The sequence below is a fragment of the Salmo salar genome, chromosome 04 (assembly GCF_965601325.2).
Source record: "Salmo salar chromosome 04, fSalSal1, whole genome shotgun sequence".
Lineage (NCBI taxonomy): Eukaryota > Metazoa > Chordata > Actinopteri > Salmoniformes > Salmonidae > Salmo > Salmo salar.
Window position 1 is genome coordinate 62,107,320 of NC_138294.1, and position 14,552 is coordinate 62,121,871.

The 14,552-nt window shown below is 41.4% G+C and overlaps 2 protein-coding genes across 3 annotated transcripts in view; one reads left to right on the top strand and one right to left on the bottom strand.

The window, feature by feature from the left end:
• Positions 1-2,938: 2,938 nt before the first annotated feature.
• Positions 2,939-8,321, top strand: LOC106603612 (uncharacterized). Of its 2 annotated transcripts, XM_014197495.3 has the most exons (8): positions 2,942-3,517; positions 3,791-3,856; positions 3,942-4,079; positions 4,294-4,486; positions 4,710-5,193; positions 5,453-5,579; positions 5,682-5,779; positions 6,173-8,321. In XM_014197495.3, exons 2-8 carry the CDS (start codon positions 3,817-3,819, stop codon positions 6,362-6,364), a joined length of 1,272 nt encoding a protein of 423 aa, XP_014052970.1. In that variant the 5' UTR covers positions 2,942-3,517; positions 3,791-3,816; the 3' UTR covers positions 6,365-8,321. The 2 variants fall into 2 exon arrangements, with proteins under 2 accessions (XP_014052973.1, XP_014052970.1); XM_014197498.3 differs by lacking the exon at positions 3,791-3,856 and having other exon boundaries at positions 2,939-3,517.
• A 128-nt stretch (positions 8,322-8,449) lies between these two features.
• The window catches only part of LOC106603516 (LHFPL tetraspan subfamily member 7 protein-like), a 164,415-nt gene continuing 158,312 nt past the window's right edge, over positions 8,450-14,552 (bottom strand). Inside the window, exon 3 of the mRNA XM_014197307.3 lies at positions 8,450-11,863. Within this exon, the coding sequence (XP_014052782.1) occupies positions 11,637-11,863 (227 nt within the window). The 3' untranslated portion in view covers positions 8,450-11,636. The remainder of the gene's footprint in view (positions 11,864-14,552) is intronic.

A 14,552-nucleotide genomic window follows, 5' to 3' on the forward strand; every position in this document is an offset into this window, starting at 1 on the left:
TTGCTGTGTTAAGTGTTGGAGGCTAATTTGTAAATGACATCGCCGAAGTCAAGGATCGGTAGGATAGTCAGTTTTACGAGGGTAAGTTTGGCAGCATGAGTGAAAGAGGCTTTGTTGAGAAATATTGCGAAATTAATTATAACCTATTCAACTTCTTTAATAAGAGGACGCAGACTCAGTCTCAACCTTTAAGTCTTTACTGAAGACTTATCTCTTCAGTAGGTCCTATGATTAAGTATAGTCTGGCCCAGGAGTGTGAAGGTGAACGGAAAGGCTGGAGCAACGAACCGCACTTGCTGTCTCTGCCTTGCCGGTTCCCCTCTTTCCACTGGGATTCTCTGCCTCTAACCCTTTTACAGGGGCTGAGTCACTGGCTTACTGGTGTTCTTCCATGCCGTCCATGGGAGGGGTGCGTCACTTGAGTGGGTTGAGTCACTGACGTGGTCTTCCTGTCTGGGTTGGCGCCCCCCCTTGGGTTGTGCCATGGCGGAGATCGTTGTGGGCTATACTCGGCCTTGTCTTAGGACGGTAAGTTGGTGGTTGGAGACATCCCTCTAGTGGTGTGGGGGCTGTGCTTTGGCAAAGTGGGTGGGGTTATATCCTGCCTGTTTGGCCCTGTCCAGGGGTATCATCGGATGGGGCCACAGTGTCTTCTGATCCCTCCTGTCTCAGCCTCCAGTATTTATGCTGCAGTAGTTTATGTGTCGGGGGGCTAGGGTCAGTCTGTTACATCTGGAGTATTTCTCTTGTCTTATCCGGTGTCCTGTGTGAATTTAAATATGCTCTCTCTAATTCTCTCTTTCTGTCTTTCTCTCGGAGGACCTGAGCCCTAGGACCATGCCTCAGGACTACCTGGTATGATGACTCCTTGCTGTCCCCAGTCCACCTGGCCGTGCTGCTGCTCCAGTTTCAACTGTTCTGCCTGCGGCTATGGAACCCTGACCTGTTCACCGGACGTGCTTGTTGCACCCTCGACAACTACTATGATTATTATTATTTGACCATGCTGGTCATTTATGCAACATTTTAACATCTTGACCATGTTCTGTTATAATATCCACCCTGCACAGCCAGAAGAGGACTGGCCACCCCTCATAGCCTGGTTCCTCTCTAGGTTTCTTCCTAGGTTTTTGGCCTTTCTAGGGAGTTTTTCCTAGGGAGTTTTTCCTAGCCACCGTGCTTCTTTCACATGCTTTGCTTGCTGTTTGGGGTTTTAGGCTGGGTTTCTGTACAGCACTTTGAGATATCAGCTGATGTACGAAGGGCTATATACAAATAAATTTGATTTGATTTGATTTAGATATTTTTTTTCATTAGCTTATTCCTGACCACTAATTGGTTAGCCAGCATCTGCCTCCTCAATTTATACAGCAAACTGATCAATTCCCTCTCCAACTATACCCACCCATCCAAGTGCTGGCTCAGCTGCCTGGCCTGCATCATCTTCCTGATGAAATGCCAGCACTGCTAAAAAGTTAGCTTCACACTCAAGTTCCAAGGAAATCTTTCCTAACCCTAGGTATTTTATTGCGCAATTATAGTCTACTACACCCAGTTACTATGCAGATTGTGGCCACGTAAAAGAGGAAATGGTCACTTGGATGTCTAGTCCACCATTTACAAAGCAGTATGGTATGATAAGGACATCAGTCGACAGACATCTTGATCCAGGATCCAAGAGAATTAGGATTGTTATTGAGTTGGATGATCAATTGTGCAAATACTCTGAGTAGAAACCATTCAACCACTTAAAAACAGATAATTTCCCCCCCTACTTATTTACACTGAACAATACATTCTCACCTCAAGATTTAGCTGAGTAAGCAGCTGGTTTGTCATTGTGTCAGAAGAGGTACTACTACAGTGCTTGGGAAATGGACAGGATGGAGCTGTGTTGACTAATAAAATAAAAAAATATTTAACAGAAAGGTCCTGATGAAATATGAGATGAGCCAGTTCTCAGCAAGTAGATCTGTGGCAAGCCCTGTTTGACATAGGTGGGCAAATGAATCAAAGTGTTTCATATTACCTGCACATACACACAGGAGGAGTAACATGAATTGTTTATACAGGTTCGTACATAAAACATTCTCAATTCAGGCAGCAAAGGCGTTGATGTCCTCCTTAACTCGATTTAATGAAGAGAAGGTGAAAAACACGGGGAAATATCCATACGTTCATTATGAAACACCATTTTCCACCACCAGGCTAATGATAGTCCTGGATGTTGCGTATCGCATTGAGCCGGACCTCAACCCCATCAAACACCTTTGGGATTAATTGAAACGCCGACTGCGAGCCAGGCATAACGGCCCGACATCAGTGCCCGACCTCACTAATAATGCTCTTGTGTCTGAATGGAAGCAAAGCCGGTCTGGACTGCACCAAATCTGAACCAAACATAGACGTCTAAGATTCGTTCAGATTTGGTCCGGACTGGACCAAAAACCAATGTCCATGGACGTGGAAATCAAGGCCGATCCGGAACTGCACCAAAAAATGAACTGCATTCATAAAAATAAATAAAAAAAACACATCCAAAAGGCGTAGGCATCGATCCATGCTTATTGAGGTGTATCCTAACAGTGTTGCCTGAAATTACATTTTATGAATGCCCATCTATGTGGTAAGCCTACATTACCACCACAAAACGACACACGGACAGGACCAAGAAAAGACGTGCTTGTGCTTACTGGTGTGTAGCCCACAATGGAATTTTATGAATGAATGCCCATCGTTTGTAAAACAGGGCATTAGCTTTATTAGTCCTGATTCCCGTGACTAATCAATTAGGCTACCCAACTTTACCAGGAGTTATCGCGAACCTATTTGCAATGCAGGAAAATCAGAATTCTAACTAGGCAAGTCAGTTAAGAAGAGATTCTTATTTCCAATGACAGCCTAGGAACAGTGAGTTAACTTAACTGCTTTGACAGATTTTTAACTTGTCAGCTCGGGGATTCGATTTTGCGCCTATAAATTACTAGTCCAACGCTCTAACCACTAGGCTACCTGTCGCCCCAAATAACCCGCTTGTCAAAAATTGAAGGATACAACCTTGAAACCACTGATCATGACAATGGGGTGAAATTCCTGGACAACAGTCGTTATCGTCCATTCCATATTGTCCATTTTAATTTGACCTGTCCTGTTTTTAGGATATGTTGTTTGTTAACATAACAGGGCATTTTCTTTATTTGATTGAGCGCCTTTAGGTTAGGCTATTTGATTGGAGAAACCGGCATGATGTAAAAAGTGTCCCTCTCATTACATTTTATCTCCAGCCTGTAAGCTACAGAAAAGGCCACATTCTCTTTCTACCATATTTATATAGCTAATGTGCAGTCTCCCTATCCTGGTGCACTGCACAAGTAGCGAGGTAACTGTTGTAGCTCCATCTAGCCAAGACGTCTGGTACATTACCCTGAGAAATCGCGGGCATTAGCGCGTGACCATCTGACTGGCGAGGTAGCTAGCCAGAACCAGGTATTTAGTTACATTGGAACAGCAACCACAGGTATACACTGAAAATACATTATTTCATTAAATGTAACTTCATTAAAACGAATTATTGTTTGAGGACGATGCTTTATTTGTTGTTTCTCTAGCTAAGTTAGCTACTAAAACTGAAATAGCTATTGATAACAATTGCTTTAGCTAAGGTCAGTAACGTTAGCTAGCTAGGCCCTGTTAACCACAGCTAACGTTAGCAAGAAGTGGTCTGATGCTTTGTGGCTACAGGTGGCTGGCTAGCTAGTTCTAACTATTTTACATTTTATGAATTCATTAGATTCTTTGAGTGGACACTGAAATAAGATGAGAAGATATGAAATGCAGCAGGCCAGACCTACTGCAGGTTTGTGAAATTCAAATGTGAGTTAGGCTGATGGCTGCATTCATGTCATAAACTGATTGTCAGGTATCGGTTGTTTCCTTTCCAGGCTGCCTCTCTGTGCCTCTGTTTACCCAGAAGAAAAGGAGCAGGCTGCCTTTGACATCCAATCCCTCCGAGAATGAATTCTGCTCCAGCAATGAATACATGTCCACACACAGCTCAGCTTCTACCAACAACATATCTGGTAAGATAAATAGGCTACTTCTCATGTGTTTCAGTAGTAGCTATAATCATGTGCGATTCATAAATGTGGCTGTTATCAATTTATTCTGGATTTTCAAAGTGAGAGAGATATCCAAGTCACTAGATGGCACTACACACGAGGAAAAATTCAATTTTGCTGCCCATATCAATGCTTTAACAGAACATTTTAAATAATACTTTCTACCTCTGCTCAGGTAACACAGAATATTTCCAAGATCAAGACCCAAGCTGTCCTGCACCTGCTGCTCAGAACAGTCAGTGGAACAGACAAGGCAACCAGCATCAGTCTCAACCACAGTTTCAGTATCCAAACAGTCGACTTGCACCTGAACCCGTGGGGAGAAACTTTGCACCTCTACCACACCCATATAAAGCTGTGAATACAAGGTATGGTCAGTTGATAGGTCTCTGGAGCTCTCTGTAGAGGCAGTTATTATAGATGCATAATTAAAAAATGTTTGCAGTGCACATTAAAAGTTAACCTGCAGATAAACCAGGTCTATATACTGTATAGTAAGTACAGTTTTAGAGATTTTCGTTTTTTTTTGGGGTTGTCTGATGATTATGCAACACATAAACCAGTCATATCACTTATATTGCATATGTTCAGTCTGCAGATGGGACAGCAACAGCCACCAGTGAGGCAGGACTCCAGAGCCCCGATAAACCCCAGACAGAGCAACTACAACGGCCCTTGCATAAGTGGGAACACACAGAGCAAGCCAGTACCCCCAAGTAGCTACTCTCACATGGGTCAGCAGCAGCAGTCTGGCTACAGACAGGGACAGGCCAACCCACCAGAGCCTCCTCTCTACTCCCAGCAGTCTACACCCATTACCACAACAAGCAGACCACCTCCTGGCCCTCCAAGCAGACCAACTCATGGCCCTTCAAGCAGACCAACTCATGGCCCTTCAAGCAGACCAACTCCTGGCCCTTCAAGCAGATCAACTCCTGGTCCTGGACCACCGCAGCAGAAGCAGAACACATCCTGGAAGTTTAAAATGACCACCAACACTGGGCTACAAAAACAGCTGATGGACAGTAGAGACTTATATCAAACTCAAAATACCTCTCAGTCTCAGGTACAACATGTAAGTAGTCTGTGATAATTGTAACGTATAGTGTAACATACTGCAGGAAAACTCAGGTTTCCATAGATTACTTACCATAAGATAACTTTGATATAGCTTTCATATTTAACCCAATTGTAAATCTTTAATCTAGTTAAAAATGGCAGCTCATACAGTAACGTTACATCCTTAATATATTTTATTATGCTAGCCTTGTAAAATGTATGTTGTTCAATACTAGAGCAGGTATCTAAGCATTCATGTTTCCTATGTTGGGAAGACACCACCTGTGTTCCAGATCAAACCAGCAATTGAGAACTCTTTGAGGATCCTGACTGCTGTCATTGATGGCATGAGACACTGGAGCCAGTTCAAGGACAGAGCTCCATACCTATTTGAGATTTTCGGTTAGTTTTCAGTCGGTCTCTTCACTAACGTTGTATTTACCATTACCTGTACTGTATTTACAAAATGTTTGTATTTTATTCTATTCTATGTTCGTCCCACAGCTACTCTTGACTCTGCAGTCACCGCCGGGTCTCATGGAGCTAAGAACTTCCTCATGAGAGATGGGAAAGAGGTGGTGCAGTGTGTCTTCTATGAAAATGTGAGTAAGAAAAACACTTCCTCTTTAATAGGAAAGGGAGACATACAATAGCAGGCCAAGGGCTGTCGAGTTAGTCAGAGGACAACATTATATTACTTCATGTTCACCAAATGAATTGGAGTGTTTTTTAAGGCCATAAAAAATTGTATCTTAAAAAGGCAGTTATTTTAAACATAAAGAACTTTGTAGATTAGAATTTTCTTTCCACGGAATTCTTACCAGCTGCTACTGATCATCAGCATTATAAAGCAGTAGTTTGTTGTGATATGGCTGGAGGATATGGATTCTGAAATCATACTGTATCTCCAGGGTGAATACCCATTATGTTACGTTTACAGTGTTGTGCTGGATGTATACCCTTTGTCTGACCCATCTCTGATCCATCCCCACCAGGAGCTGGACATTCCCAGGCTGATCCGAGGCCAGGTGCACCGCTGTGTGGGAAACTACGACCGCACCAGGGACACACTCACCTGCATGTCTGTCAGGGCTGCCCTGCACTCAGAGCAGAGGAATGCACAGGAGTCTGTCAAAGCATCGGACGCTGAGATGAGGGGCCTGGTGAAATCACTCAGTGAAGTCTGATCAGAGGCACAGAAACACGTAAAGGGCAATTCAAGGGCAATACAATTGTTTTTGCCCATGGCCCCTTGTGAGTACCACTATATGGCAAGTGTTCTCCTTTTCATTAGAAACTGCGGGATCCTATATGGCAAGAATTGTCATCTTTATTAGAAACTGAAGGATCCTATATAAAGTCCTGCTGTATATACAGTGCCTTCGAAAAGTATTCAGACCCCTTGACCTTTTCCAAATGTTGTTACGTTCGCCTTATTCTAAAATTGATTAAATAGTTTTCCCCCTCGTCAATCTACACACACAATACCCCATAATGACTAAGCAAAAACAGGTTTTTAGAAATGTTTGCTAATTTATAAGAAACTGAAATATTATTCAGACCTTTTACTCAGTATTTGTTGAAGCACCTTTGGCAGCGATTACAGCATCAAGTCTTCTTGGGTATGGCACTACAAGCTTGGCACACCTGTATTTGGAGAGTTTCTCCCATTCTTCTCTGCAGATCCTCTCAAGCTCTGTCAGGTTGGATGGGGGAGATGGGGAGGGCGTTGTTGCACAGCTATTTCCAGGTCTCTCCAGAGATGTTCGATCGGGTTCCAAGTCCGGGCTCTGGCTGGGCCACTCAAAGACATTCAGAGACTTGTTCCCGAAGCCACTCCCGCGTTGTCTTGGCTGTGTGCTTAGGGTTGTTGTCCTGTTGGAAGGTGAACCGTCACTCCAGTCCTAGGACCTGAGCGCTCTGGAGAAGGTTTTCATCAAGGATCTGTCTGTACTTTGCTCTGTTCATTTTTGCTTCGATCCTGACTAGTCTCCCAGTCCCTGCCGCTGAAAAACATCCCCACAGCATGATGCTGCCACCACCACGCCAGGTTTCCTCCAGAAGTGACGCTTGGCATTCAGGCCAAACAGTACAATCTTGGTTTTTTCAGACCAAAGAATCTTGTTTCTCATGGTCTGAGAGTCGTTAGGTGCCTTTTGGCAAACTCCAAGTGGGCTGTCATGTGCCTTTTACTGAGGAGTGGCTTTTGTCTGGCCACTCTACCATAAAGGCCTGATTGGTGGAGTGCTGTTGTCCTTCTGGAAGTTTCTCCCATCTCCACAGAGGAACTCTAGAGCTCTGTCAGAGTCTTGGTGGTTCCAAATTTCTTCCATTTTAGAATGATGGAGGCCACTGTGTTCTTGGGGAACTTCAATGCTGAATACATTTTTGTGCCTCGACCCAATCCTGTCTCTGAGCTCTACGGACAGTTCCTTCGACCTCATGGCTTGGTTTTTGCTCTGACATGCACTGTCAACTGTGGGACCTTACATAAACAGGTGTGTGCCTTTCCAAATCATGCCAATCAATTGAATTTACCACAGGTGGACTCCAATCAAGTTGTAGAAACATCTCAAGGATGATCAATGGAAACCGGATGCACCTTGAGCTCAATTTTGAATCTCACAGCATATGGTCTGACTACTTCTGTAAATAAGGTATTTCTGTTTTTAATTTGCAAACATTTCTAAAAACATGTTTTCGCTTTGTCATTATAGGGTATTATGTGATAAAAAAAAGAAGAAGAATTTATTCAGTTTTAGAATAAGGCTGTAACGTAACAAAATGTGGAAAAAGTCAAGAGGTCTGAATACTGTCCGAAGGCACTGTAGATACTTGACATGTTGGAAGATTCTTCCAGGGATGAGTAGTACATGATTCCCCATTATTTTGAAAGAATAGTCAGAACTGTGTTGTTCAAGTGTACAATATCATCTGCTTGTTATCTGTTTATGACCAGCAACGAATGAAGATTGTGTTTATGAATTTCATAATGTTAAACTATATAATTGCATCTATATATTAGCAGATTATATATTTAATTATTTTTCTTCCCGTTTTTATATAGTATTATACACATATTTCCAATGTTTCATATGTGTCATTCAGTTTTGGGACACAAATAAAACCCCTTTCTCTTCCTCATTTATGAAACATTTTATTATAAAGAATATTCACAGAACAGCAAACTTTGTCAAGAGGCTAGTTTCAGGTAAAACAAACACATTGATGAGGTAATATCTCAAAATATGTATTTCAAAAATGGGGGGCCGTTTAGGATGAAAAGTGAACCCACATACAGTTAGTAGTTTATTTACAACCAACATACAATATCACAATGGAAAACCCAATACTACTCTCTACAAAAAAAAACACTTTCACCAGTGCTGAGACTTGACACACAATGTTTCAACATATCGGGTAACAAATCCTGTGCAGCAAGTGAATCCCAGTCTTTCCCAATATCAAGCACAGTACGAGGTCCAATACAAATACCAACATTTTTTTCCTGGTCTTCTTTTCAAAACATGGCAACACAATTACTATTTTTTATCAAGACTTTTCCCTCTTTGTAAGTAATTTGGCAATTTCCAAAGTTCACCCCAGCATAATGCACACACACACACACACACACACACACACACACACACACACACACACACACACACACACACACACACACACACACACACACACACACACACACACACACACACACACACACACACACACACACACACACACACACACACACACACACACACACACACACCTTGGAATACAGTATGTATGTAAAATATTTGTTACATTGGCTGTGTAGTGGAGGAAATTATACAATTTGTCCTTGAAACATGACTAGAATAAAATCAGGAATGGGATGGCAAAAAAACACTAATCCATTACCTTATCTCAGAATGTAATTATTTTAAGCCATGCTTCACACATTACGTGGTTAATGTGTCAATTCAACACTGATAACTTTGAGCTAAGTTAAATTTGTACAGCTCTCAAGCTCAACCACTCTAATTCTAAATTACATGGAATATGTTGCAACCTTTTAATTTAGTGATTAAAGTTATTTACCTCTTATGAATAAACTGGCAAAGTGTCAGCAGCATAATTCAACACAAGTACATCTTGTTCTATCTGTCATTACCTTCAAGCTTTTAGAAGACATCAGCTTTTTTCTTCTAGAGAATGTTTTCAACAAGATCATAATGTTCAGAAACACATCTTGAAACATATACAGGAAAAGTACAGCACACACAGAGAAAATAACAAAATTACAACTGTTTTACACTACAATATCCACAGTTTAAGCTGAAGTAGATGGTAACCTGATATTAATAGTATTGAAGTAACTTGTCTTGGTTCTGTTATAAAGGCACACGTTGGTATGGTCAGAGCAGATCATCTAATCTAGATAAACTGTTTTACTATTAACTAACCCCAACTTCATCTGCACTCTAGTCAATAATTTCTAGACAATGCTGTCTTATCTAATTGCCTTTAGCCTGATTTAATGTAGTCCTGAATTATAGTGTATAGCTAATATTGTGCAGTGTTGGGGTCAATTCCAATTTAATGTGAAATTCAAATTCAATTCTTGAATTCACTCATGAAGTGGAGAATTTACATTGTTGAAATTCAAATTAAATTCAATCTTCAAGTTATGGAATTGGAATTAGACTGTTTGGTCTGCTTGAATTGGAATTGAATTCAAATTGTAAAAACATTTCATCTTTGGAATTTAATTCAATTGGAATTCAATATTTGTACATTTCCCAGTTAATGGAATGAATGCACATAATATCAAACATTGACTGCATTATTTGTTTTAAATAATTTCAACTTGTATTTCTATTTCCAGTTTGGCTGGGCGGTCTGAACTGTGACATAATCAGCCTGAGGGAATTGAATTAGAATTTGTGGAATTGTTGGGGATAGTATTGGATTGGGAATTAAATAATTAACATTGGAATTGAAAGGCATTGAAATCTCTAAATTCAACGACTGGAATCAATGACCTGGACTTTAAATGTAATTAAATGGAATTTACAGGGAAAGGGAATTTAATTAGAATTTGTTGAATTAACCCCAACCCTGGTATTGTGTGGTGTAAAAACTGAAACAATAATGACTTGGGTTTACAAGACAACCATATTAACACTAGGAACTCTGGGAAAAGGTTGGTAGAAGGATGTCATGTCATCCCAACATAAAATGTATAACAAATGCTTTTCATATGTCTTCAAAAGTTAACTATCAGACAAGTATTATGTTATTACTATGCACACCTTCTATCTATATTAATTTGTCTTAAAGGCAGGTCAGATGCTTCTATATTGTTTGGTACAGCTCCTTCACTGAAAAATATCTATTCAATTCTTTCTTTAGAATTTTTACTGTCCAATAGTCCATTTAAAACCATGTTGAAGATGTAGGCTAAGTCAGATGGTGAGTCCCCAAGGGTCATTTTTCACTGTGCTACATGTCCATCTTATGACATCCATTCAGTCAGTGTTGTTCAATGCTGGATAAAACGGCATCTGGATCTAAACCTTTATACAATCCACTCTCCTCAAACTCCACTGGACAGAATCCTTGATGCGCTCACTGTGTTGAGACCTGAGTCCGTGTTCATATCCTTTCTGATCCTCGCTTAGTCTTGATGTCAAATGGGTCTCTCATTGTCTTTACTGTTCGCCAAATCCGCATTGATCCATTGAAGATAGACGCGTGTCCATGTTTTTTGATAACTGTAAAAATGTCTCATATTGTCTGTAAATCTCAGGCCATACTTTACCTCCTCATTAAGATTCTCCTTATTTTCACACCTTCTCTTTTGCAAACAACTCCCTGATTATTCTGGAATGATATATTTAATGACCACTCTTATTGCCCACTATTAATGTCACCATGAATTCATATTATGGTTCTAGTCCTGACCATCACCCTCTGTCTGGTTACAGTAATATTAAACCAACGTTGTATGTATAACATGATAGGAAGGTTTATGCGCTGTATACTTCTGTCTATCTGAACAGAGGGAGTTGTTGTCAATCCTTGTGTTTCTTTCAAATGTATTTTTTTCCAGAAAAGATACTGAATATCAAATAAGTCTAACCAGAAATGCAGTCACAAATTGACAGTAAATGTGAATTAATAGTCATAACAATACGAGTTAACGTTTGACATTATTGGGAGAGAAAAATAGTTCCATTCAATTAGGTAAATTATTAGATCAAAGAAATAGCTTTTGTATGAAGGAAGTTAGTACATAAATGTTGTTCACAGTTGGGTATAGCCTAGTTGTATATTAGAGGCAGGGCTTTTTAAAATGGCATCCTACTGAAGAAGTGGATGCAGGGGTTTCTCCCACTCCATCATACAGGGAAGTAGGAAGTACTGTAGCAGACTGACTGGATGAGGTTGGGGAGGGTGGGGTCAGTTGTTGTCCTATAAGAGAGTGGGCAGGGGGGTTGGGGACAGATGCTCCTTGGGTGCGTATTTGGCGAAGAAGGGTAGGAAGAGTGTGAGCATGACGGCGACGATGGCCAGCATGTATCCCCAGCCGATCTGGCAGTCCCCGGCATAGTAGATGTCTGAGTCCCCACAGAAGGACCTCACCAGGGTGGAGTTCAGCCCAAAGGGATAGACCAGCAGCCCAGACCCCATGATGAATACTGGAAGAGAGAGGAGAGATGAAAGAGGCTTTGGTTACAACCAGGGATACACTCAAATATGTAAGACATGTCATAGTGTTGTGTTGTTTGGTCATGTATTTCATTGTTGAGTATATCTTGAGAGAGCACTTGTTCAGCTTCCAAAAAACATTTCCAATGTCCCTCTTTCTCCAACTGAACTAAATCCAGCTGTAAAAGTGTCCATCCTGGCTCATTACTTTGAGATTGGGAAGTGTTCCTGGAACATCCTGGTAATGCTGACTCCTGGCCACTTGGTGGAACTAGAGGTTCTGCATTATGAGTTGACAGCGCAAAGACAGCCCACAGATATGGTCAACAGTGTAATGTAGGAACTTCACCATCTGCCTTATCTCCAGTTGTACCCTGAATAGCCCCAGTAGGAATATAAATCACTATTGAGATTGAGTCTGTCAACTCAGCCAGAGAGTGATGGAGGAAGGACTGATAGAGGAGAGGGGTATGGGGCTTTTATATATTAAAAAAGACTCCTGATGGCTCTTGATTGACAGGTCTGGCTAATGAAAAGTGAATCATGTCTCCCAAAATCCATTAGCACTTCTCATGCCAAACTGACGACCACAAGAAAAGAGCCCAGCACTTTAATACACATCGATCAACTTTCACAGACAGTATCACATCCTCCGTGCTCGATGTAGCGATGGCGAGAGAGTGGCTCAGTTTAAAAATGGAGTCAGGTCTGCCAGCCAGTGCTACCAAGAAGCATCTATCGACTGCTGAGTATCATCATTACTACTCATTTCAGGAAAAACATAAAAGGTTAGATTTCCATTATATTGGAATGTCATTGTGTGTCTTTTGAGATAAAAGGAGATAATAAATAGAGTATGGATTTGGATAATGAGCAGTTATCCATAGCTGTCTGTCTATAGAACGCATTAAACACGTATCATCTTTTGTTCATGTATTGATTTCAGATCTTCAAGGACAGTGATGCAGCAGGGTTGATGGAGTGTAATAGGGAATTCATGAGAGAAGGTAATGGGGATGTCAAATATGAAATAGTTTTGTGCTGTAATGTACACTACCGTTCAAAAGTTTGGGGTCACTTAGAAATGTCCTTGTTTTTGAAAGAAAAGCAAATTTTTTGTCCATTGACATGATATAAAATGTATCAGGAATACAGTGTAGACATTGTTAATGTAGTAAATGACTATTGTGGCTGGAAACAACAGCTTATTTTATGGAATATCAACATAGGTTTACAGAGGCCCATTATCAGCAACCATCACTCGTGTGTTCCAATGGCACGTTGTGTTAGCTAATCCACGTTTATCATTTTAAAAGGCTAATTGATCATTAGAAAACCCTTTTTCAATTACAGTAAGGGAAAAAAGTATTTGATCCCCTGCTGATTTTGTACGTTTGCCCACTGACAAAGAAATGATCAGTCTATAATTTTAATGGTAGGTTTATTTGAACAGTGAGAGACAGAATAACAACAAAAAAATCCAGAAAAACGCATGTCAAAAATGTTATAAATTGATTTGCATTTTAATGAGGGAAATAAGTATTTGACCCCCTCTCAATCAGAAAGATTTCTGGCTCCCAGGTGTCTTTTATACAGGTAACGAGCTGAGATTAGGAGCACTCTTAAAGGGAGTGCTCCTAATCTCAGTTTGTTACCTGTATAAAGGACACCTGTCCACAGAAGCAATCAATCAATCAGATTCCAAACTCTCCACCATGGCCAAGAACAAAGAGCTCTTCAAGGATGTCAGGGACAAGATTGTAGACCTACACAAGGCTGGAATGGGCTAGAAGACCATCGCCAAGCAGCTTGGTGAGAAGGTGACAACAGTTGGTGCGATTATTCGCAAATGGAAGAAACACAAAAGAACTGTCAATCTCCCTCGGCCTGGGGCTCCATGCAAGATCTCACCTCGCGGAGTTGCAATGATCATGAGAACGGTGAGGAATCAGCCCAGAACTACATGGGAGGATCTTGTCAATGATCTCAAGGCAGCTGGGACCATAGTCACCAAGAAAACAGTTGGTAACACACTACACCGTGAAGGACTGAAATCCTGCAGCGCCCGCAAGGTCCCCCTGCTCAAGAAAGCACATATACATGCCCGTCTGAAGCTTGCCAATGAACATCTGAATGATTCAGAGGACAACTGGGTGAAAGTGTTGTGGTCAGATGAGACCAAAATTGAGCTCTTTGGCATCAACTCAACTCGCCGTGTTTGGAGGAGGAGGAATGCTGCCTATGACCCCAAGAGCACCATCCCCACCGTCAAACATGGAGGTGGAAACATTATGCTTTGGGGGTGTTTTTCTGCTAAGGGGACAGGACAACTTCACCGCATCAAAGGGACAATGGACGGGGCCATGTACCATCAAGTCTTGGGTGAGAACCTCCTTCCCTCAGCCAGGATATTGAAAATGGGTTGTGGATGGGTATTCCAGCATGACAATGACCCAAAACACACGGCCAAGGCAACAAAGGAGTGGCTCAAGACGAAGCACATTAAGGTCCTGGAATGGCCTAGCCAGTCTCCAGACCTTAATCCCATAGAAAATCTGTGGAGGGAGCTGATGGTTTGAGTTGCCAAACGTCAGCCTCGAAACCTTAATGACTTGGAGAAGATCTGCAAAGAGGAGTGGGACAAAATCCCTCCTGAGATGTGTGCCAACCTGGTGGCCA

Excerpts from the sequence above, each read along its gene's own strand:
- LOC106603612 (XM_014197495.3), top strand. The coding sequence starts at position 3,817 with ATGAGAAGATATGAAATGCAGCAGGCCAGACCTACTGCAG. Across the intron at positions 3,857-3,941 it reads GCAGGCCAGACCTACTGCAG|GCTGCCTCTCTGTGCCTCTG; the intron begins GTTTGTGAAATT and ends TTTCCTTTCCAG. Across the intron at positions 4,080-4,293 it reads TTCTACCAACAACATATCTG|GTAACACAGAATATTTCCAA; the intron begins GTAAGATAAATA and ends ACCTCTGCTCAG.